We start from the raw sequence: 25,289 nt of genomic DNA, 5'->3' as shown, positions 1-25,289 counted from the left end.
GACTTTGTTGTCCTTAAGCCACTTTGTAACTAATTTGGAGGTATGCTTGGGGTCATTGTCCATTTGGAAGACCCTTAACGCCCAAGCTTTAACTATCCTGGCTGATGTCTTCAGATGTTGCTTCAATATATCAACAAAATTTTCTTTTCTCATGATGCAATCTATTTTGTGAAGTGCACCTGTCCCTTCTGCAGCAAAGCAGCCCCACAACATTATACTACCACCCCCATACTTCACAGTTGGGATGGTGTTCTGAGGCTTCAAAGCTTCGCCCTTTTTCCTCCAAATATACCGTTTATCATTATGGCCGAACAGTTCAATTTTTTTTTCGTCAGACCACAGGACATGTCTCCAGAAATTAAGATTTTTGTCCCCATGTGCAGTTGCAAACTGTAGTCTGGCTTTTTTATGGTGGTTTTGAAGTAATGGCTTTCTTCTCCCAGAGTAACCTTTTAGCTCATGGTGGTACAGGACTCGTTTACTGTGGATAATGACACTGTCTTACCAGTTTCAGCTAGCATCTTAACAAGGTCTTTTGCTGTTGTCCTGGGATTGATTCGCACATTTCGCACCAAAAAACATTCCTCTCTGGGACCTTCCTGAGCGGTATGATTGTTGTACATTCCCATGTTTTTTATACTTGCGTATTATTGTCTGAACAGATGAACGTGGGACCTTCAGGCATCTGGAAATTGCACCTAAGGATGAGCCACACTTGTGGAGGTCCACAATTCTTTTCCTGATGTCTTGGTTGATTTCTCTTGATTTTCCCATGATGTCAAAGAAAGAGGCTCTGTGTTTGAGGTGTGCCTTTATATGCATCCACAGTTCTGTCAAGAGGAGTGGGCCAAAATTCTAGCAAACTATTGTAGAAAGCTTGTGGAAGGATACCCAAAACGTTTGGCCCAAGTGAAACAGTTTCGGGGGAATTCTACCAAATACTAAGGAAGTGTATGTATACTTCTGACTTTGATGAAAGTGATAAAAAAAATACATAAAAATTTTCCCTCGCTCGATTCTGACATTTAACAAATGCAAAGAATATGTTAATATGTATTGATCTAAAACAGAAAAAGTTTACTCTGATTTAATGTATGACAGTAAAGAAATAAATGTTTTTGTGGTTTTTTTTTAAGTGTATGTAAATATCTGGTTTCAACTGTATTTTAAATGGAAACTCTTTACTCTGAAAAGTTACTAGTAACTGTTGTTAATGAACCTTAATTTATACAGGCCATCTCGTTCAGACACGGGGTCTCATTCTCAACAGAGACCTGGTCAGGCACAAGAGCAATACAACACAAAGTCACAGACAGGCAGGACGTTCATACAAAGGACGAGACAAAATAGGACACAAGTCATAAAGTGATTAGTGCAAAAGAGCCAAGTGGTAGTTAAACCTAGAAGAACAAGAGCAGACCCCCACAGAAGCGCTCAATAGATTTCTTTTAAGATTGTTTTTGGCCTTTAATCCATAGGACAGCTGCAGACTGGAAAGGGGGGATAGAGAGTGGGAAGACATGCAGCAAAGGGCCGCAGGTCAGATTCGTACCCTAGGCAGCTGCGGTAAGGACTGAGCCTTTGTCCATGGGGCACTCGCTCTACCAGGTGAGCTACAAGGGCACCACGCTACCCAGATTTCTTAAATGTAATTTTAAAATTCTGCAGGACAGCTTCAGTTCCTGCTGTAGTGTGTTCTAGGTTGATGTGGCAGAGTAGAGTAAGGCCTTTTTTTTACCAAATTCTGCCTGGACTGGGGGGATGGAGAGATTAATGAAGCCCTAGGAGCGTATGGCAACACTGTTTACGTGACATGGAAGTGGATAAATAACTCCACTAAGTGGATAAATAAGTGGGAAGCAGACCGATGATGGACTTGTTAATTAAATAATACCAGTGCAAAGTTCTGCGCATCGATAACGATGGCCAGTTGATTAAAGAATACAGAGTACAAGGGTGTGTAAGGGGTTTACAACTGGTTATGAATATCAGAGCTCTGTTATAGACAACGTCCAACGGGTGAAGAGAGTGAGCTGAAGTGTTCTTGGACAGAACATCCCCATGAACCAGAAGAGGCAAGGAAGTGGCAACAACAAGGTGTTTCCTGCCATTAAAGGAGAAACGGGGCCAATTTTAATTTCAATTTCTTTAGAAGATGATCAATATGGAATTGAAATTGAAAGAAAGACTCTCAATAAACAAGTTAAAAAAAAAGAAAAAAGTTTCAACTACAGCTGTTAAATAAATGTAGTGTAGTAAACGTGGTGGAGTAAAAGTACAAAGTAGCTTAAATTGACACTGAAGTAACGTACAAGTACTTGAGTAAATGTACTTTGTTACTTTCCACCACTGATAGTAAATCTAATGTCAACATGAGATAAAAAAAAAAAAAATCTATTTTTACATAACAAATCACCAAATGAATTACATTGTATGTGTTAAAGGAACACGGCGACTTATTGGGAATTTAGCTTATCCACCGTAACCCCAAGAGTTAGACAAGTCGATACATACCCTTCTAATCGCCGTGCGTACTGTAACGCTGCCTGACGCCCCCAGCGGCAGCAGCCCATCACAGAACATTCAGGTGAATGGTTCCAGAAATCCTACTGCTCCGAACTGTGACAAAAATGACAAAATAACGCCAACATGCTCCTATTTACATGTTGTGATTTGTAGAGTCACAGCATGTACAAAAAACAACGTAACATGAGACACGGCCGTCTTCTATCCGTAAACAAACCAGGAACTATATTCTCAGACAGGCTTGCTGCAAAGCAAATCATTCCACCCAAGTACTATATTCTTCCGCCTGAGAATATAGTTCCCGGTTTGTTTACGGTTAGAAGATGGCTGTGTCTCATGTTACATTGTTACATTGTTTTTTGTACATGCTGTGACTCTAAAAATCACAACATGTAAATAGGAGCATGTTGGCGTTATTTTGTCACTTATTCGAAGCAGTAGGATTTCTGGAACCATTCACCTGCCTGTTCTGTGATGGGCTGCTGCCACTGGATCAGACAGCGTTACAGTACGCAGGGAGATGAGAAGGGTATTTATCGATTTGTCTAACTCTGGGGGTTACGGTTAATAAGCTAAATTCCCAATAAGTCGGCGTGTTCCTTTAAAATTAACATTATAACCCAGGATCTTATAGTCTGTCTATGTCTCTTTTCAGATATCACTCATTATGTTTTGCTCTCAGGTCAGTTTTGAAAAGGATATCTTGATCTTAAGGAGACTACATCATGAAGGAAAGTTAAATCTATTAGTATGTTACACAACTACATGCTAAAAGCATGCTATGCTTGTGCAGCAGCTATTCCATTGCTATGCCAACTGTACTCAGCAGTATCTTTCTGTGACACCAAATAAACCCAGCAGTTTAGATTTCTGTCAAACGGTTGTCAACAACGTGAGGCCACATTTTCCTTCAGGCAAACGCAGTCGAGGTCACATCTTTGGTCCTGAATACAAATTCACTTCTGGTTCTGTTGTCACTGTGCATCACATTTATATCTAAATATTTAGAGTTTTTATAATATTTAACATAGAAAAAATATTGTTAATAAAAACCATTGTGTTTTGAAGATACTGAGAGACCTAAAAAATATGTTGTTATTCCAAAACATATAATACATTTTATATTATAAAAACTACAATATAATCATTTCCACTAGAATGCTTTTACATAATTTATTTGTTTTCTGATCTTGTGTTTTCCTTTTTTCTTTTTTTTTTATCAATTCTGCGATGCTTGTTTCTTGATGCATCTATTTTTGTTTTACTGTCCATAAATCTCTATTTTTGTCAGTGAAACAAATCTTAAATCCCTGTAGAGTCGGCTTGGTTCGGTTAAACGTGTTTATTTCCCATCAGAGCTGTTGTTTTTTTAATCTTCATGGCTCAGATTCCTCAATGATCTCAAGTGTCATGCTGTTGTAAAAATGTTTTTTTCAGCCGGCTCATGTGCCTCACACACAGCTGTTTTTGGAAAGTGACATCTTGACGGCACCTGAGCCTCGCAAATTCTCAGCTTCTGATTTTTAAACACTGATCACGGTGTGATATTTGTGCCTGCACACTATTCATGGCCAGAAAATGGCAGGAACTGTTGTGGAACTTTTTAAGGTGGTTTTACATGTGATTTGATAGCATGTAGCTGTTTAATGCCTGGAGAAAGGATGTTTTCAAGGAGTGATTTTAGCTTTAACAGCACTTTAACAATGTCAAAAACCTGTGCCTTTCATTTCTGGATTAATTTAGGTAATTAGTAGGGCTGTCAATCAATTTAAATATATTAATCGAGATTAATCGCATGATTGTCCATAGTTGAAGGTCCAATATGTAATATATTTACTGTAATAAATCCAAAAATTACCCCAATGCGTCATAAGATATTAAGGAGTTGTTGTGTTGTTATCAACTGCCCATCAAGCAACAACAGATGGGCATATTGACCTGAATGTAAACCAATGTAGCGTCCCACTTTACAATTTTTTTTTGTAAACACTTTTCATTTTCTTTTCTTTTCTTGCAGAGATAGAAGGCAGTACAAAGGAGATCAGTGCAGAAAAGTACAATACAAACAGCATTAAAAATGACCATCCTCCCGCCCCCCATCAAACAGCAAACTACGACCTAATAGCAATAGTAGTGGTAGTATAAGTATAACATTCATTTGAAAAAATAAAAAATGAAATAAAATAAGTAAACAAAATAATAAGTATATAAATTAATAAATTATAAAAATTATATTAGTTGTCAGTTCCGCAGATGGACATGCTATGTACACATGTTATGTTCAAAGGCTCCACTTTACAATTGTAAAGGTTAACTTTGTAATTGTAAAGGTTAATTGCTTGTAAGGAGGTTTAACAAACTCTGAGTCTAACCCTGAACTCTGAGTTGATTTACCCTGAGATGGGAAACTCTGAGTTTTCGGTTCCAGAACAGCTGATTTGAGTTGGTTCAATCAACTCAGAGTAGGTTCACTCAAAGTTAAGAGCTTGCGCAACCACCAAAAAAAGGCAGCATGAATGGAGCCATGATACCACGATTCACCATGACAACAACCACAAACAAACTGGTCGGCGGAAATACTCATGTGCACATATCAGCCAGTTTGAACATATATTTTGTTAAAAAAAGCAACACAGCGGCTGCTGCAAAAGAGCGAGAATTTGAAAAACATTGCTGCTAGGGTAAATGCATAAATTCCTACATAGTGTATTAATTTCATATTTAATCACAAGTATAATATTACTAGTGAAATGGTAATGTACCTATAATCTATTTCATTTAGGTGCAATCCTGAAAAAGTATTAGGCCTACTAATCCCATTCTGAGGCTGCAGCACCATCATTACCAGAATTATAATTCATAATCTTTTATTTCAAAGGGTTTACATTATTCACCTGCAATCCTCTCCTTTTTAATGGATCTTACTGGTTTGTGTCCAGGGAACACTACAAAAACGTTTAAAAAACGTTTCAGAACGAGTCACACTCTTCTGACGGCCCTGCATACAGTGGCTTTACTTAAATGCTCCACATCACTAATGTTGTAAAGAAAACTGCCGTTTGCAAAAAAACGTAATGCAACACAAAGAATCTGCTGGGATGTAAGAGCATGTCCACGATGGGTGACATTAGTCATATGAGGACGGATAAGGTTATGTAAAGCCCGGGACACGCGGGGCCGATTATCGGCCGTGGGACAGTCTGGCGAGGTCAGTGACTCAAATCTGTTCGGTGTACAAGTATAAACTTGAGGCTACTTACGTAGGCTACGGCGAAAGATCTGCGTGGAGCCTCCGCAGAACCATAAATCACGCTTTAAAAGGAATTTGCGTTAACTCGTTATTATCGCGCTAATTTTGACAGCCCTAGTAATTAGTGTTGTATTGCCAGTACAGTAACATGGGGTGTCATAGATCAAGGATTGCCAACATTGGATTTGATACAAATTTGACTGTAAAAAACAAAACTGTTCAATAAAAATGTTCGTTGTCAAATAGTTATCTTGGGAAATTGTCTTAACCCTTGTGTTGTCCTTCGGGTCCCATTGACCCGAAGGACAACACAAGGATTATGTGCTTCCGTTTACTTTGTTGAGAATTGCTCTCTAAAACCGGTTTCTTTTAAAGTAAGTAAGTAAAGTTTATTTCTAGAACACATTTAAACACAGTTTAAGCTGACCAAAATGCTGTACAAACAAGAACTAAGGTGCTGTATTAACCCTTGTTTAGAGAGCAATTCTCAACAAAGTAAATGGAAGTACATAATCCTTGTGTTGTCCTTCGGGTCACTGGGACCCGAAGGACAACACAAGGGTTAAAGGTCCCATGACATGGTGCTCTTTGGATGCTTTTATATAGACCTTAGTGGTCCCCTAATACTGTATCTGAAATCTCTTTCCCGAAATTCAGCCTTGTTGCAGAATTACAGCCACTAGAGCCAGTCCCACAATGAGCTTTCCTTAGGATGTGCCATTTTTGTGTGTCTAGCTATTGAGGAGGAGAGAGGGCGGGGCAAGGTGGAGGGTGGGGGTGTGGCCTTGACCAACTGCCACTTTTCTCGTTTGAAAGCCATGATGTCTCTCGCCCATGGGTGGGCCAAATTCTCTGGGCGGGCAAAGCAGAGAAAGGGGAGGTAACCTTGCTTGTTATGACCTCATAACAAGCAAGATTCCAGAACGGCTCATCTGAGCTTTCATTTTCTCAAAGGCAGAGCAGGATACCCAGGGCTCGGTTTACACCTATCACCATTTCTAGCCAATTGGGGACCATAGACAGGCTGGGGGAACGCATATTAATGTTAAAAAACCTCATAAAGTGAAATTTTCATGCCATGGGACCTTTAAATTAGGTACTCTGTTTCTTATAGTGAATAAATTCACGTTTTTTCCTTTATTTGAAAGTGAAAGTGGATAGACAGGAAAGGTGGGAGAGAGATGGGGGAAGGATTCAGCCTACATGGGGTGCATGCTCTTACTGGGTGAGCTCTAGGTCGCCCCGAATAAATTCACTTTTGAGACCTTGCTAAAATGAAAGCATTGAGTTGTGATCTAGAGAAAATTTGAAGACCTTTTGCATTACTGTAAACGTTACCATCATTATTGCACATAATGGGGCGCTTTGTTAAATCGTGACCCTCTAACCTTAATTTATAGCCTTGCAATAATGTCCAAGGAGAAAACAGGATGCCCTGAAACAGGCATATAAAGTCTGATGACTTTAACTTTTTAATCCAAAAATAGCATCACGTTAAAAGCGTGAACTGAAATGATAGCGGTTGCATAAGCTAAAATTCTAGCAGGCAAACAGCTCTAAATAATTTGCCAGTCTTGTGGAAAGCCGTTCTCATTTCATATTCTCGTATTGCTGCTCTGTGTGCACTGCAGTTATCCTTGTAGCCTGTTTTGTCATTTAGTGGAGATTTTCATCAGAGACTCGTATTGCAGAGTTAAACAAGGGAAAGCAAGCTAGACTCCTACCCGTTTATGACTGCACGGAGACCAGAGTGCAGCACAGCACACTTAGTGTATCCGACTGAGCAAGTCAGTCCAATTACATCCTTCTTTTACATCACAGCGATTCATAAAGTACTTTAATATGTGATTCTTAAAAGAGATGGATTTCATCAGGTTGTGCATCATGTTTCCTTTCTGCAGCCAAAACACTTTTTTTTCCTCCTTCTGGGTATTTGTACATGCTGAGGACATCAAAGCTACCACCACCCGCAGGGTGCCACTGCAAGTTTACTGTGTGTGTGTGTGTGTGTGTGTGTGTGTGTGTGTGTGTGTGTGTGTGTGTGTGTGTTTGAATCTGGGGTAGAGATATGTTGTGTGTGGCGGTGGATGTGTTAGATTAGGAGATTACATGACTGACTAGCAGTAATGTGTTTTGCATTGTGGAGACAGCATGCTAATGACAATTCGCTTACAGACATATATACTATAATGAGTTTCCTGCTTCATGATTCAAAGCCAGTCTGTGTATTTCGTGACAGTGACTAAAGGATGTGTTACTGGCATTATTGATGACCACATTCTGTATAAATATATGTATTGTGATTCAACCATATGGAGCATGTATTTATAAGCACGCTCAATATTGGGGACACATCTTTGTTAACATTTGTAGAGAAAACAGGATTTTAGCTGCTCCTTTAAAACCTTTATTGGTAATACTTCAGCTACAGACACTTTGCTGGATCGTGGATAAGCTGTGATGTGGGTCTATAGGTGAATCCACCTGTTTGAATGCACATTTCCAATTTGCGTATGAAAACAGCTAGAAGGAAATGTAGAAAATGTGAAAAAAATGTTTTTCGCTCAGCTGAGGGGGAACAGTTGATGTATTGCTAAAACGAAAAGTGCAGATAAAGTGCAATGAAAATAGTCTTAACGAATAAATCATGACATAAATATGAAGCTTCTGCTCTACTGAAGAGAGAAAAATTGTGGCAGACGAAAACATCTGTGTTGGATGAGGAGGAAACCTGTAACCTTCCTCTAATTAATGCATGAAACAAATGTAGTGCCATATTTGTTTTCCACATTTCAAGGTTTGACTGTAGCTCTTTTAAGTATTTCATCTTGCTGTGCCTTCTTCTTTTGCAATGGTTAAATGGCACCTGAGTGGATGGAACCATGCATTAATTGGCATTTTCTTGTGCCGATATTTTAGTCGATACTGTTGGAATTTGTGCTACATTTGGATGGAAAACTAGTTAATTAGAACCATTTTTTTTGGCTAGAATTGTGGTGTTTACTCATAGGCTAAATGAAGTGATCAATAAATACGGTGGTTGGTCTTTTTTGCTTGTTGATCTGCACGCAACCCATGACCTTTTTGTGTACGCTGTGGATATCTTAAAGTCCAACATTTTTCTTATCATTTTGATATTGCCTCATGTCCAGTAACCTTTTTTATAGGGAGAAAACACCTTTGGCCCAACTGTCCATGTGCATTCTCTCTTCAACAATGTCAGTCTGTCAGTAAGTCACACTCACTCTCTCAGGCTGCTGCCTCCACGGTCTGACAAAAAAACATGCAGGAGACAAAACAGAAATCCATTAAATGCTTGAGGCAGCCATGTACAAAGTCACCACCTTTGCGGCGTTGAAACGTCCCTGTGGATGTGTAAAGCCACTGACCCAGATGGCCACCAGGTTGTGGAGAGGTTGCAGTTATTTTGTGAGATTGTCAGCAGCAGTGTACGATCCCCGGTATTACGAACAGAGACACACTTTATAGGTGAGTTGTTTGTAGTGTGAAAATGTGTGTGCCAAGTGTGGCAACATGGATGCTGTATGACCCAAGTCCAGGTCCAGAGGGAGAAAAGGAGAGTGGAACATGACTGTAGCCAGGCGTGCAGAGAGCAGCCTGGGTTGTGTGCAAGAACAACCTCTGCATGTGGAATGAGTTCCAGGCAGGAGGCAGAGAGGAGAGGAGGAGGAAGCACTAGCGCAAGTGCAGCACTGGTATGTTAACAACACACCAGGTTTTGTGTGTGTCTGTGTGCATGTATATTGTGTGTGTGTGTGTGTGTGTGTGTGTGTGTGTGTGTGTGTGTGTGTGCGTACATGTGTGAGTGTAGTAGATGGTAGGGCATGATTGGCGTGTGCACGAGGGAAGATGGGGCTGCGAGACACTGATTGGTTGTGCTCCCTCGTAAGGTGTGGCCAGAATATGAATGACTGCTCCTGCATTTCGCGCTGCCAGGTTTTTAGTGACATTCACCGAGGAGGGATGGGGTGTTTGAGATTGTGCGTGCAAAAGGGAGAGCATTGGTGCTTTTGACAGGAGGGAGGAAAGAAAAGGGGAGGGAGTGGAGAGGGAGGGGGGGCAGTGAGAGAAGGAGAACAGGAGCTTGTGAAGAGAAAGAGGGAGGGAGCTTCAGGCAGCGAGACTGGACTACCGCTCAAACACTGCAGTCTTTCTTTTGCTTCACTAAGGGAACTGTCTTTCTCTTCTCCCTGCCTGTTTCTCCTCCTTGCTTGTTCTTCTCTCGCTGCTTGGCCATGACCCCGGTGGACACCTTGATCTCCTTGCCCACCTAGAGAAGAGGAGAGAAATACTGTAGCGGAGGAAGAAGAGAAGAGAAGAGAAGAGAAGAGAAGAGAAGAGAAGAGAAGAGAAGAGAAAAGGGGACACCGCACACTTTGCCTCACTGATGAGATTCTGGAAAATTAATTAACCGCCGTCAGCACAGAGAGGGGAGCGCACAGAAGGGGCTCAGTGTGAGGTGCAGGAAGATAATAATAGGGAGTTGAAGAGGGCGAATTGCCAAATGTTTGAAGAACTGGCTGTGGAGGAGTGGCAGAGTAACCACTAGACACTTTTAAGAGACAAAAAGGACAAGTTATAGGGCAGATGCAAAAGAAGCGAGGGGAAAATTGGACAAGGCAGGAACTCAACAGGGATACTAATTCAAGAAGCCAAATAATGGACCAATCACATGCGTTATTTCTCCTTTCATGCTTATTTTTAACCATCTTCTCACTTTCATAACGCCATCCTTCCCTCTCATCTTTTTATTTAAAATTTTTTCGCATGTCAGCAAAAGCACATCGACAGCCACAACCACATGCTGAACACTCAGCCACGACTTAGAACCTAGCGTAGCGTTTCATTCAGTGGACCTTACTGAGTAAAAGAAGTTTCGGAATCAGGCAATAAGGGGGGGGGGGGTTGTTACCTCCCGCCTGAAAGCAGCTGCTTAGGAATGTCTCATGAGACCAGGTAGGACGTTTCGGGAGCTTTTTGCCAGCCCAAAGCAGCTGGAGAGGTTGAGTCGATGCCCTCCAGTCGTTTTGCCCGATTGAACCGTTACGAGATGAAACCTGCAAACCAGCTTATCTCTCAGAGCATGACACCTGTATTTGAGCGACTACAGAGAGGGAAACAGGGACGTGCAGATGTGTTTGTGTGTGTTGGGATTATGTCCTAAATACACAGAATTACACAGGTGTTGCTCCAGGATTATGCAAAGTCTCCTGCTGAATATAGTAACTATAGGATTAAAGGGAGGAACTCAAGTCAAGTGAATGGCAGCACTTTATCTTTTACAAATTAAGCCAGATCAAGTGTAATCACACCCGCGGTAAAAAAAAAAAAAATTGAATCAGCCATTCCAGGGTTTGATAGGGGTTAGGGTTAACTATTTTTAGGTAAACTGGGGATAGGTTCGTAAACACTAACAAAATCCATCACTCAGCGCCAAGTGGAATAACTTCTGCTCCCTTGTTGTGGACTTTGCTCCGACCTGAAGTACACAGAGTGACTATTACAGCCTCTGAAAGGCTTATTCAGCTTCCATAATGAGACGCTCGAGCACAGACGAGACTCCGTACCGGCGCAGTCCGTCTCTGGACAGCAAACCCGACACGCCGCCGTTCACTTCTGGCTTTCACCGCTTCAGCGGGGAGTTTGAGTACAAGCGGCCGCCGTTTGCGTTCGGCTTCCACACGACAAAAGAGCCGCAGGCGTCCAAGGGGCGCTACGCCCAGGGGAAGAAGTATGTGGTGTTTTACCTGGACCTCTCCTTCATATTCCTCCTAGAACTGCGGCGCTGCAGGATGGCCGAGGGTTGCATGATGGCCCTGCGATATGGAATGGTCTTCTTCAACCTCCTTTTCTGGGTGAGTAAATTCTTCTATCTCTGAGTGTGTGTGTGTGTGTGTGTTTGTGTGTGTGTGTGAGGTTTGGAGGATGTTTATTTAGCAGAAAGTGGTGCTCTGCTTTCTTGACTTTTGCATTTTTTTTGTTTCTCTGTTACTCATATTTGTCTTATCTTGTTTGAGGAAGCTCTGTTATGTGTGTCTGTGCAACCGAAATGAAGTGAGAAGAGCGAGGACGGGGGGGGCGACTGTGAGAAAGAGACAGATCATGCATTTAGATCATGTGTACAAAGCCCACTGTGTGGGTGAGTCAAGCTTTTTCTGTTCCCTATACAGTACTCAAAGTGTGGGTGTACACTGCATTGTTTGCTGTGTTACGCTTTGGCATATTTAGGGCTTGTATTATGTGTACACTAGTTAATCACAGCGTTACCGTTGTGCTGTAATTCTTCGCCCATACCTCTGCTTAGCCCCCCCCCTCCCCGCACAACAGCGCTTCTGAGCCCATCAAAGCATCTGCTGTCAAACTGTTGGCTGATCGTATCTGTTCGCCGTGGGGAAATTTGAGCCTCAGCGTCTGTCTGACTCTGTCAATCGCACTCCGATAGACCCACAACAGATCGCTTTCATTTCCGCTGTGAAGCCTGTCATATTCCAGCTTCACATTTAAAGATCTCGCTCTCTGCTTCATCCGTGTTTTTTTGGGGGGGGTTTTTGCCACAGACTCCCTTTTCTGAAATCCATTGCAACTTGTCAGAGTTTTGAAGGGATGCTGGCCCCTCTGGTTACCTAGCTAGGATTACTTTGATTTGTCATATTTCTGTTCTTATTGGTAATGGAATGAGATGAGGCCTTGGACGCTGAAATGCAATCTACCTGCAATCTCCTTCTGGGAATGAGTGACCTCTTCACCTCTACATCTCTAAGCAATAAAGTGCTGTCAAAGAGGGGTCGCAGTGTTTATTAGCACACTCTGTGTGTGTGTGTGTGTGTGTGTGTGTGTGTGTGTGTGTGTGTGTGTTGCTGCCGCTTAGGATAAATAATGACCACATAGCCACGCCAAGCTTCACCTCCTGAGAAGCCAATTATGTTATGATCCTCCAGGTAAATGGAGGAGCTCTTCCAACATGAAGCCCATCTTTGAAAATAACGCGTCTGAGTCATAGTAGCAACTGATGGCTAATGTCAGACCTCAATGTTGCCACCATTTCTACAACAATTTACAAGCTGTTATATATATATATATATATATATATATCGTGTGGTTCGCACAGACCCAGTTTTTTACACGTCTCATTCAAAATGTAGACTTTTAAGGGAGTGACTTCAAAGGTTTTAAATGTGACCTCAATATTCTGTGGATGGGATGACGGCTCTTGGGCCAGACAGAATCCAAATCTGTTTGATTTCAACTTCACTTTATGATTGACGCAGAAAATGAGAGTTCACATCATGTGTGAGGAGCGCAGTACACTAGGGGCTCTAGTCAACACCTTTCGCTTATATAGATTATTTATATGAGTGAATATACAACACATTCTCACACCCAACTCGTAAAATACGGACGTTCGGTCAGGAGCCTTTCTCGTTCTTATTTGACGTTAAAAGTCTCCTTTAGCGTCTCATGTAAACGTGCTTGGTCGCCACTATTGCCGTCCCTTTTTCGTCCCTTTTGACGCGCTTGGTCGGGACGGGTGAACAGAATCGCGGAGGTTGGGTTTAGGAGAAAAACAACGAGGAAAGGACGCCTCAAAAGCCGGGAAACACACGCCGGAGACAGGGAAACAAAACTCCACACGCGGGGCGCGAACCCGAGTCTCCTGAGTGAAAGTCCGGTGTTTTACCCATCCACCATCCTTACGCAGCAATTTCCCATTACATACCACTCGCTAAATCTCATCCAACTGCGGCTCTCCCCAGTATGTTACACAAATACGCCGAAGGGTGCCTTTTTCGTCGCATCAGACGCTGAAGGACACTGCCCAAACGTACTTATTTTACGAGTTCGGAATGAGAACGGGTTGGAATATACCTCCTGCAGCTCAACTGTTAATACATTCTCACATAGTTTCTAAGGAGATCTTATCTAAAATAACACTTAATCAACACTTAAAAGATGCAGTAGATGATAGAAGATTCGGGAAGTGAGTGGTTGGAGTTCATCACGACAGTCTTGTAGTTGGCCTTGGCATTTGTTTACTTTCACATATATTAAAAGATCCCATTAAAAAAAAATGGCCACAAAAGTGTATAGTTGTTGCTCAGTCAATAAGGAGGCTATTCTATTCTATAGAAGGTCTTTTGTGGATTTCTCTTAACGGCAAATCCACAGAAGACCGCGTGACCTGGCGCGTATCTTGAGCTGAGCGAAGAGCCGCTTCACGCACGCTCCTGGGACGCTGGTGGAACATCGAGCATTGACAGCAATGGCAGCGATTGCTTGAGCGGCCCGCGGCGTCTCCGGAACGCAGCGCAGACGCGCCTGGTGGAAAATACCGGTAACTGTAAAGTAATCTGAATTACTTTTTTTGTCCATAATAGTGCATTAGCACAGAATCTAAAATGTACTGTGTTTTTCTGTAGAGTGAAGTGAACAACATGGTTTTGATTGATGATTAAAAATTAGTTAGTTGAGTTAGTTGAAAAGGCGGATGTAGTTTTGCTTACAGTCAGTAAACGGGTTCATGACACAGCAGCAAGAAGTGTCTGGGACAAACTGTCTGCACATGTTGGTTTCTAATTTGCTCTCAAGGCAACAACAAGAGGTCAAGGAGTCAAACTGCGACGGGTAAGTGGGAAGCGTTGTTATGATTGAGGTCAGAGGTGCTGGTCTGCAGCGACCGAAGGAGCCGGGATGACAGTATCTACTGGAGCCAGCTTACCGTTTTCCTGCAGGACATCAAGTTGAATGTATATTAAAACAACTTTCCAAACATGAGCTTTAAATCACCTCTCAAAACTTACATTTTGAATGTCATGCTCTTTTGTACTGAGTTATACTGTATGTATGATGATACTATTGTTTGAAACACTTTTAAGGTAAGGCTCATTGTTTCATTGTTTTCTCTTTCATTTTTAATGCCCCAGTGTGTAACGTTTGTAGTTGTTAATTATCAAAATCTGTATTGCCCTTCACAAACTTGTCCTTTTTCATGAGTATTGACCACCACCATCAATTTCAAGTATTCCTATTAGCTTGGAATTTTACATTTGCGCTTGCATGACCTGGGGTAGACGCTCCATAATGATGCGCCATCTTGAAATACGTTAGCCGGTAAGGGACATACAGGCTATACTGCTCCGCCTTTCACGTTTTCGACTCACAGCTGCTGCTAATGGGTATTGTCGCTTTCCGGCCCCGGCAAGTTTGAAGAAGGAAACCTGGAGGACCACAGGTATTCAAAATCCAAATTTTTTTCTTCTTTGCCCAGAAAAAGAAAACGGATATTGAAAAGAGCAAGAGACCGGAAAAAGAGTCAACATTGGAGCTGCTTTGGAGGCACACACCAAATCCCAACTAGTTAATTATCCTCCGGACCGCTGCAGTCTCCTTTTCTTTCTCTCTCCTTTCCGTCGGGTAGCGCGCATGCCCGCTCGTGGTGTCCGTTCTGCTCTCCGACATGAACTCATGGATGTATTAAGAGAACGTATGAACTCCAACAATGACGGCTGATAGACGGCCTTTTGTACACCTTTGCTTTTTGAAGCGTGAAGGCTACCGTAGTTACAATACTGCGTGGCGAGAGAGAGTTGATTGCGATATATGATCTCAACGCTAGATGGGAGTAATTCTTACACAATGTAGCTTTAAGCAATGTTTCCTTAGAGCAACATTATGTAAGAAGTGTTATTTTTTGCAGTTTGGTGCACGTTATTGAAATTCACTTTAAAATATTGTCCTGAGGTGATTTTTATAATGATAAAACCCCCTACAGCAGGGGTGTCAAACTCATTTTCACTAAGGGCCACACTGGAAAAAGACAATCACACCAAGGGCCAGACATATAAAGTTTATTTGTTTTTGTTCAGATTTTTTTGTGGCTTTCTCAGACATTTGTCACCTTTTTGTAAATTTGTTGCTTTTTGCGACATTTTTGTACGCTTTTTGTCACATTTTTGTTGACATGAAGCCCTACAAAAGTTATCAAAAGAGTTCCTTAGCCATCATTGAATTTAGCAAATCAAGCAAAACAATGATTTTTTTTAACAACAACCTCTTTCACAGCCTGAATATGAAAACTCTCTGAGTCTCAGAGTCAGCAAATCTGCCATAGTCAGGTAATTGCAGTTTAATTTACACTTTCCTGTGTTTTTGCATTGGCACACAACTAGGAGGGACAAAATTGTGAACCCAAATTGATATACGGGCCGTTCTAAATCTGCAAGGGGCCGGATTTGGCCCGCGGGCCTTGAGTTTGACACATGTGTCCTACAGTTTCATAATGTTATTCACTTATACACCGCTGTTGTAAATATAGACAACCTACAGTTTCAGAATGTTATTCACTTATACACAGCTGTTGTAAGTGGTGCGCGACCAGAGGTACCACTTGTACTCCTATTCTTTTCAGCGGCGTGCGACAAAGCGGAAACAGGAAGCATAGACGAGCTCGAGGGTCAAGTTCAAGTTCAAGTTCAAGTTACTTTATTTATACCCAAAGGTAAATTTTGTTTGCAGTAGAGTCACACATCATCACATTATCACACATCCTCACATTATCACACATCATCAAAAAAGTTCTTATCGGTCCAGAATAAGATAATACATAGGCCTACATAAAGATCGTATGTAAGATACGAGTAAAAAGATTTAATACGAGTAAAAAAAAGTAAAAGATTTTGTTTGCAGTAGACTCCTCATACACACATATAAAAGCAAAGGAGTAAAAGAGTACATACATAAAAAAAACAACAACAAAAAAACAAGAGTAAACACTTAATAAATGCAAAATATAGGTATAACTTATTCCTCAATGTAATGGCTGCAGGAACAAAACTGTTTTTGTGTCTTTTTGTTTTACACTTGGGGATCATAAACCTACGCCCAGAGGGTAGAAGCTGGAACTCTGTGTGCAGTGAATGACAACTGTCGTTTAAAATTGAACTAGTTATGCGCTGTACCTGTTTTGTGTACAGGGTCTCCACGTTAGGCTGTGGCTCACCAATCAGCCTGCTAGACCACTTTACTATTTGGTTGAGTGAGTTTTTATTTTTCTAAGTGAGTTTCCAAACCAGGCTGCTAGCGCAAATGATAAAACTGATTCAATAAAAGCATGATAAAAAAGGGTCATGATGAAGGGTAACCGGATGCCAGGACTCTCAGAGTGACTGCAAGTCTCTCTTAACCCCGTAAACTTACGGGGTTAAGATGAGTTCTTCTAGACCGTAGAAATAGCAAAGTTGGTAGCCCTTTCACATTAGCGCCACCTCTGTTCAGGAGAAGACTGCAACTAGCGTCGCGACCATAACGCGCGAGTATAAACAGTTACGGCGCTCCCATGACGTCACACTGGTGTGAGACAGGTCGGCTGCGGCGAGTATACCGCACGTTTCACACAGCCAAACATCAAGCAAGAGCAACAGCACAGGACATAGCAAGCCAGTTAATATTACTTACTAGTCTAACAGCAAGATGTCTTGCAGCCTTTAATTTCTCAAAGCTCTCGCCAACATTTTCTATCGAGAAAATGTTGAGAAAACACAAATCAAGTGCTTATTATGCTTCGTTTCTCTAAGTCACTTTAAAAAAGGAACAGAAAAACTGCAGTGGGTTTGTGCTGCAAATCATGTTTTTGAAATCGGTTATTCCGCAGGAATTTTCTTTATTTTTAAACCGTCAAAATAGCCCTACACTATATACTGGCAGTAGTGTTATTATATTATTCATATTTTTTGGAGTCTCTGTTTCTTTCTGTCAGAACAAACGTGGGACATAACCATTAGTTATCTCAGTCTTAATTGCTATTTAATGCTTTCATGTCATGAAAAGGTGCATCAACTCAAGATTGTCATGGAAACAAGTCTTTTTCGAAGCACTGCATGAAAAGACATCACAAGGTTGGTGCACAAATGTACAGTACTGGCCAAAAGTTTAGACACACTTTCTCATTCAATGCGTTTCCTTTTTATTTTCATGACTATTTACATTGTAGATTCTCACTGAAGGCATCAAAACTATGAATGCACACATATGGAATTATGTACTTAACAAAAAAGTGTGAAATAACTGAAAACATGTCTTATATTTTAGATTTTTCAAAGTAGCCACCCTTTGCTTTTTTATTAATAAGGGAAAAAATTCCACTAATTAACCCTGACAAAGTACGCCTGTGAAGTGAAAACCATTTCAGGTGACTACCTCATGAAGCTCATTGAGAGAACACCAAGGGTTTGCAGAGTTATCAAAAAAAGGGTGGCTACTTTGAAGAATCTAAAATATAAGACATGTTTTCAGTTATTTCACACTTTTTTGTTAAGTACATAATTCCATATGTGTTCATTCATAGTTTTGATGCCTTCAGTGAGAATCTACAATGTAAATAGTCATGAAAATAAAGAAACACATTGAATGAGAAGGTGTGTCCAAACTTTTGGCCTGTACTGTATGTGTGTGTGTATGTGTGTGTGTGTGTGTGTGTGTGTGTGTGTGTGTGTATGTGTGTGTGTGCTTACATACTATATGTCACACACTTTAGGTGCTAATAGACTCAAAGTGTAATCCACTGACTCTTCACTCACTCTGGGCTACAGTCAGTTAATTCTCATTACTAAATAAGCTCATGACTCTGACCTCGTACATTAATCTGGGTGTACCAGACAAAGTGTCAAAAAATAAAATACAAATATAAATACAAATAGAGAGACAGATTTCTGCGCTCCGGGACAAATGCTTATTATCCCCCTAAATGTAGCAGCAATGACTCTACCATAAAATTGCGAGAGTGGGCAAGTAAAAAATATGGGACGACGCACAGCACTAATCGTCTTCAGCGGAAAGCACCACAGAGCTGCAAAAAAGCGCCCCACAGCTACAAAATACCAAAATAAGACTCTCATTTACAGCCACTTTTTAATTGATCTTGTTAGCACAAACGTGGCTTTTCCACACCAAGAGGGTGGATGAAACCCATGCAGCAGCAAGTGAGCCTGGGACAGAAAGAGATAGAAAGAGAGCAGGCAGAAGGAAGGAGAGTGAAGCCTCTGAAGTTGTGTTTACTTGTCATCGTAATGTAGGTCAGAGCCCAATGGAGGATCCATAGATTGCCAGAGTTGTGAATAGGGTTGCTTCTGTCTCCACCAATTTAGCCAGATCAATAGAAATGGTCTTTCTACTGATTTGAGATCTGTCAGCCCCGCCCCGCCCAGCCCCTGGCTGCACACAGTCCATCGATTTTGCAGCAGGACCGGGAGGGACGTGCACAGCATGAGTAGGCCACATAATGGGCCTGCAGTTTGCGTTTGCTGAGTTTGGCATATCTGTGCACAAAGCTCACAGGCAACAATGTCACACTCACATTCGATTGGGACACCTGCTGAAAAAAGCAGGGACACTGGAGATGTCTTCATTTTCTGTATTATTATGTTTAGAGATGATGGCATATGTTTTTGTGTCTAAACACCATGAACAGTTTTATCAGGTCTGGCAGATCTTGAGTTAGTTAGTGCGGTAGGTGCTGGGATATGAAGTTAGTGCTGAATAAATTACAATATTCACAAATAAATATATCATAAATACACCAAAGGTTATTGTCTGACAGATTTTGTGGAAAATATCCTTTAATAAATCTCTCTGGGGTGTTTTTATTGGCTCAGAAAGAGGCTTAGGTGGTGCCACAGTGAGGCTGCTCTGTCTTTTTCATCGCTGCCAGTTTAATACTCAAACCCCTTTGATTCCAGCTTTCAGCTTTTATAGACACCAGATTTTGGCATTGCCATAACACTGACCTACTTCAAGCATTCTTTAGCTTTTTAGAATCCAATTTTCTTCATGTTTCCATGGTTATGAAAAGCAACAGCCACATCAATTTGTTAGTGTGAAGTCATAACTTTATTTGTTCCCACCAGTGATATGTATAGGAGCTGTGTAAACAATTTTAATTTCTTATTTTATGAAAGGATTCGCATAATATATTAATGCATTTTTAGACTGAATCATAATTCTGCGATAAATTTATCCTTTGACCTCTGTACATTGGTATAGTAGCCGAAAATACATTCTCCAACTGAATTACTTCAGCCTATAAAGACCAAACTTGGGTTGATGTGCTTTCCCTCTGTATCCTATAAACATATAAAATTGCTTCGGTTTTCATCTTTTAATGAAGCTATAGGCTACGTGGGTTTTCATTCTATGATGTTGTTTAAAATATTGATATCATGGCATCCATGAAAGCCCCTTGATGGCAGAAAGTATGTCAGTAACTGGATTCCACTCAGTTAATAAACCTGACACAAAGCCAATCTCATGTCTGTTTGGCAGCTCTGCATTGTGTTGTTTTTCTCCTGCTTTTTTGCCCTGGACACTCCTACATCACTTTAAATGTTTGCAGACTCTTTTTTCAATATAGTATTGATGCTACAGATAACATGACTTGTGCCCTTTGTGGGCTGCCAACTTACATCACAGTCCATTTCTAATTGCCCTCTAAAAAAACTTATTTTTAAATGCTTTTCTATTTCCGCGTTCACTTTAAAATATTGTCCTGAGGCGATTTTTATAATGATAAAAACCCCCCTGTGCTTCTGTCACTGATGCTTATTCAAATTGGCAAACATAATAAAGTCTATACTTCAGAGACTTGGGTATATGCCACAATAAAAGTAGAAATATATTCTTTTAGAGAATGGTTAGGACCATGGGCATGTAGCATGGTAACAGATGTCTGAATCCCAACACACATCTCTGATTTGTTCATGGTTCAAAAAAGGTCTGACGTGTTCATTGAAGGCTGTTTCTGCCAGTTACAGAAAAAATCGGCCAATCAGAGCTTAGTAGGTGGGTTTAAGAATGACAGAAAAAAGCAACAACTCTGGATGAGATAGAAACACGTGCAAGGAATAGTTCACACAAAAACAAAGAAATAGTACTCACCTCCCTATGCTCCCAGAAAAAGGTTTCTATCAATGGTGTTAGGGAGAATGGAACACCCAAAAAATGAAAGCATATGACGGCAAACAGACTTCAATGGAGGCCGAACAAAAGACAGTAAAAAAGGTTATACATTTTTTGGGACCATAGAAAATGTGAGAACAATATACAATTTATATCGCTTTTTGGGTTAACTATTCCTTTAATCAGTGTACACAACTTTCAAATCAACAGTTATGTGTTAAAGTGAACTGCTTCTAAGAACCACTACTGCATCTTTTATGTCAAGTGAAAATGACATTGGCAGGACCATTGACTGTAGATATTAATGGACTTTTAATGGGCTAATATTAACTAATATTAATGGAATATTAATGGACTAAGCATCCGGTTCGGCAAAGTGCTGCAAATGCGGAAGTGCCTTTAACCTGCATTCTATCTGAATTCCAGCAGGGGGAGACACATGCAGTTGCAAAAGGAGTTCGGTTTCTGTAGAAGACTATGGGAAAGTGATCCACTTCTCACTTGATTTATTACTTTTAATAATTTAATAATATTATTATTATGAGTTTATGGTCTCAATCGCTAGTTTTATGTCTTCTGCAACACAGAATGATGTTAATTTTTTTAATTATGGTCTCCTTGATTTTAAAATCGGCGATAAAGTGTGAGGTGTTTTAGGGCGTGGCTATGATGTGATTGCCATTGAAAGTGTGTAACGTAACGTAGAGTGTAAGGGCTCCTCCCTCACTCTTCCCTCTCGTCTAAAATCGTCACATCCGCAACCAGGATGGCTGCGCCCGTAACGGCAAACTCGACGACGGATAGCAGAGCTCCACAAACCAATGGGTGACGTCACACATGCTCTGTCCATTAATATTAACAGTCTATGGGCGGGACAGATATGTCACACTACAGATTTGGATGGGGCAAAACTATAAAAAACAAATTGGAACACATCAAGCTTTGAAGTGAGTCTACTATACTAACCATGCTTCAGTCAGAGTCAGGCTAGCTGTTTCACCCCCTTCCCAGGCTTTATGCTAAGCTAAAAGGCTGCTGGCTGTAGATACTGTACAGACATGAGAGTTGTATCAATTTCCTCATCCAAACTCTCAATAAGACTTTCCAAATGTTGAAGTATTCATCTGAATGTAAACAGCCTTACACTAATGTTTACAACTATTCTGTAGAACCATATTGCCGCCACTCTTCCCATAATGTGCTCCATAGCACTAAAAGTGTTTGTGTTTGTTCACTGAATCGCCAGTCTGAGAGAAGACTCATTGTCAGCTACACTTGCGAATGAAGAGCTCTCAGTCCTCTCCAACACTTTTCCAGATTAGCCCGGGGACAGAGTGGAAGTACTCAGTGAGGGATGTGCTCACTATTTTGTCAGTATTCTGACAGCGAATTATTTCCTCCGCTGCATCAGTCCGGCATGACTAAAGTGAGGCTGCTCAGTTTGCAGTGCGGGGATGGCCTTGTCTTCTCATGGCAACAAAGAACATCTCTTAAAACAGGTAAAATATATTGTACTGCATTTAGAGAAGAGCCAAATGCATGAGCAATTATTTTAGAAAAGCCTTGCCCTACTGCAAAAGGTCTCTGCCAGTGTGTTAAAATTAATAAGTACTTAGTAATCACAATTGACAGCTAATCATGAAAAATTTAAACTATTTTAAATTTTAAATAAATATAGAGTGCACCTAAGGGCTGGATGTGTCAAAGTGATGTGCAGCACTGTGTAAAATCAGCATGTAGCTGCACTGTTCTGACAGCTTATTCTTCTACTGTAGAGTTGGCTCGTTTCTCTTTTTCAGTTCACTATGAAAGGGTTAAAGGAACACGCCGACGTATTGGAACTTTAGCTTATTCACCGTATTAGTTAGATAAGTCCATACCCTTCTCATCTCCGTGCGTGTTGTAACTCTGTCTGACGCACCCACCGCTAGCCTAGCTTAGCACAGATCCTGGAGGTAACCGGCTCCATATAAGTGACGAAATAACGCCAACATTTTCCTATTTACATGTTGTGATTTGTATAGTTACAGCGTGTACAAATAACAAGATCACATGAGACACAGTCATCTTCTAACCGTATACAAACTGGGAACTATATTCTCAGAAGGCGAAGCTCTGCTACTTCTGCTACTTGGGCGCAGTGATTTGCTCGCCGCACCTGAGAAGCCCTGTGGTGAGGAGCAGAGAGTTCACCTGGAGTTCGCTCAGAGTTGGAGTAATATCACTCCGCCCAAGTAGCAGTGCTTCGCCTTCTGAGAATATAGTTCCCAGTATTTATACGGTTAGAAGATGGCTGTGTCTCATGTGACCTTGTTATTTGTACACGCTGTGACAATACAAAATGTAAATAGGAAAATGTTGGCATTATTTTGTCACTTATTGGGAGCAGTAGGCTAGATGGAGCCGGTTACCTCCAGGATCTGTGCTAAGCTAGGCTAGCGGTGGGTGCATCAGACAGAGTTACGACACGCACGGAGATGAGAAGGGTATGGACTAGGGCTGCAGCTATTGATTCTTTTTGTAATCGATTAATCTACCACATTATCGATCGATTAATCGATTAATCAATTAATCGGATAATTTTATTTTGCGTTTTTAAACAACCAAAACTAGAAAAAAAAGCAACATTTTCGGAAAAAAGCAACATTTTCGGAAAAAAGCAACATTTGTATTGCCTACATTGCTTACAATATCATCTCTCATAAATTTAAACATATTAAGTGCATTTAAGTGCCATATTACATTGTTTTTAAAGATTTTTTTTTTCAAATGATATCAACCTCAAACTAAGGCATACATTAAACATACACAAACATTACATTAAGTTGTGCAACTTAACTTTCAGAACTACAAGTTTCAACCTGAGACTGATCTGTATATACAGTAGGCCTATATGTAAATATTAGTTATACTCAACCTATTTTCATTTATATATTTGATTATAATGTCACACAGCTCTGTTACACTTATGCTATCCGTGGAGAGAGAGAGGAAGAGAGAGAGAGAGAGAGAGAGAGATGCGCAATAATCAGCTGTTTTTCCGAAGGGATAGTCAACGCGTCAGCTCTTTAGATCAGATCGTGGTCACCACTACGTATTTTCTTGTCTTTGATTTTGGTAGTTGTTGTGTTTGGTGTAGTTTCATTGTCCATACGACTCTGTGATTTACTTTTGTCAGTCCTCTTCGTGGAATGGATGATTAAGTTAGACTCCATGTTTTCTGTTGAGATGCTAAAGCACTGACGTCGTGCTATTATCGTGGTAAGCTAGTTTGATTTTGCAGTAGACACACTGTACAGAGTTTTAGTTTTAATTACGTTTGAAATGATTCCAAACTTTGGACACTTTCTGTCGTTTTTTCCAGCCTGTCTCTTCTCTTAGCCCCTCGCTATTTACGCTGTGGCATGTGTCGCCAGCAGCAGACTGAGCCGCATCTGGTGTGCGACAGTAATAATGCTGAGGAAACACCGTTTCAACGATACAACGTTGGTAACATTGATTTAACGAAGCTTCGAGGCAAGTCATTTTGCATCGAGGAGTTTTTGTAATCGAATTATTCGAGTTATTCGAGGAATCGTTTCAGCCCTAGTATGGACTTATCTAACTCTGGGGGATACGGTGAATAAGCTAAAGTCCCAATAAGTCGGCGTGTTCCTTAAAGATACATGAGCGTCAGCCAATACATAGATTTGAACGCTCATCCATTTAAGTGATTTACTTAGAGTCAAGTGGCTGCCCATCAGTATAATCCCACTAAAGCTTTGTTTTACTCAGCTGACTATGTGTAGCCGCTTGAGGCAGCAATGAAAGCTGAATGAAAGGGGCTTCCGCGGAAAAACGGCATGGGAATTTAAACTGTGCAGATGATGTTGTGTAGGACAGAGATGTATATAAAATGTGCATATGGAGAGGTTTTAAGCGTTAGTATACAGCAGTGGGCTGTGAAGAGACCTCTGTCGGTCTGTCTCACTACAGATGGAGATCAGATGGAGGCAGTGAGCTCCAACACCCCACCAACTCAGCTGACGTAGGCAGGGGGGAAAAAAGCAGCTCGATACACCTAATTGACAGTGTGGTGTCATGAAAGGAGCTTTAGTTTAGGGTGCAGTGGTGTCCCAAGTGGAATGCATAAACAGCCAAGTGACACTGATCAGAGCCGAGCGCATCCTGCTGCGGCTTTGGAGGAGATGCTAAAGGGGCCTAGCAGGAACAAATCCTCTTGTTCTGCGATGCAAATAAAAACAAAGCCAGTGTTAATTATCGATGGCTCTCAAGGCATGGTGGGAAAGGGAAAAGATACAACTTGGGATCCAAGGTGCATCTTTTCCAAGGCATCCAAGGCATTTTCAGGAACAGGATGGAGGGGGAAGCTACAATCACTCATGTTTAAGAACAGGCTGCAGTGTATAAGTAATATCAATTTTACGAGAGACAGAATTTCTTTCTGATAGGTGGTTGTGATGCTCCCACGCACCTGGTAATCTTTTCCACTCCTATTGATTTTCTCTTTCCTCTCCGTGGACTCTATTACCAACGTGGAGAAGCT

General features: G+C 41.0%; 1 protein-coding gene across 4 annotated transcripts in view; it reads left to right on the top strand.

Moving 5' to 3' along the window:
• Nucleotides 1-25,289, top strand: part of tspan4a (tetraspanin 4a) — a 174,340-nt gene that overhangs the window by 25,320 nt on the left and 123,731 nt on the right. For 3 of the 4 annotated variants that reach the window (XM_039795901.1, XM_039795900.1, XM_039795898.1), the window contains exon 2: nucleotides 11,573-11,652. In XM_039795901.1, the coding sequence (XP_039651835.1) occupies nucleotides 11,590-11,652 (63 nt within the window). In that variant the 5' untranslated portion in view covers nucleotides 11,573-11,589. Of the gene's footprint in view, nucleotides 1-10,696; nucleotides 11,653-25,289 lie in introns of those variants that run through there. The other variant, XM_039795897.1, reaches the window with a different exon arrangement.

The sequence above is a fragment of the Perca fluviatilis genome, chromosome 3 (genome assembly GCF_010015445.1).
Source record: "Perca fluviatilis chromosome 3, GENO_Pfluv_1.0, whole genome shotgun sequence".
In the NCBI taxonomy this organism is placed as follows: domain Eukaryota; kingdom Metazoa; phylum Chordata; class Actinopteri; order Perciformes; family Percidae; genus Perca; species Perca fluviatilis.
This window is presented reverse-complemented; position numbering and strand designations above follow the sequence as displayed.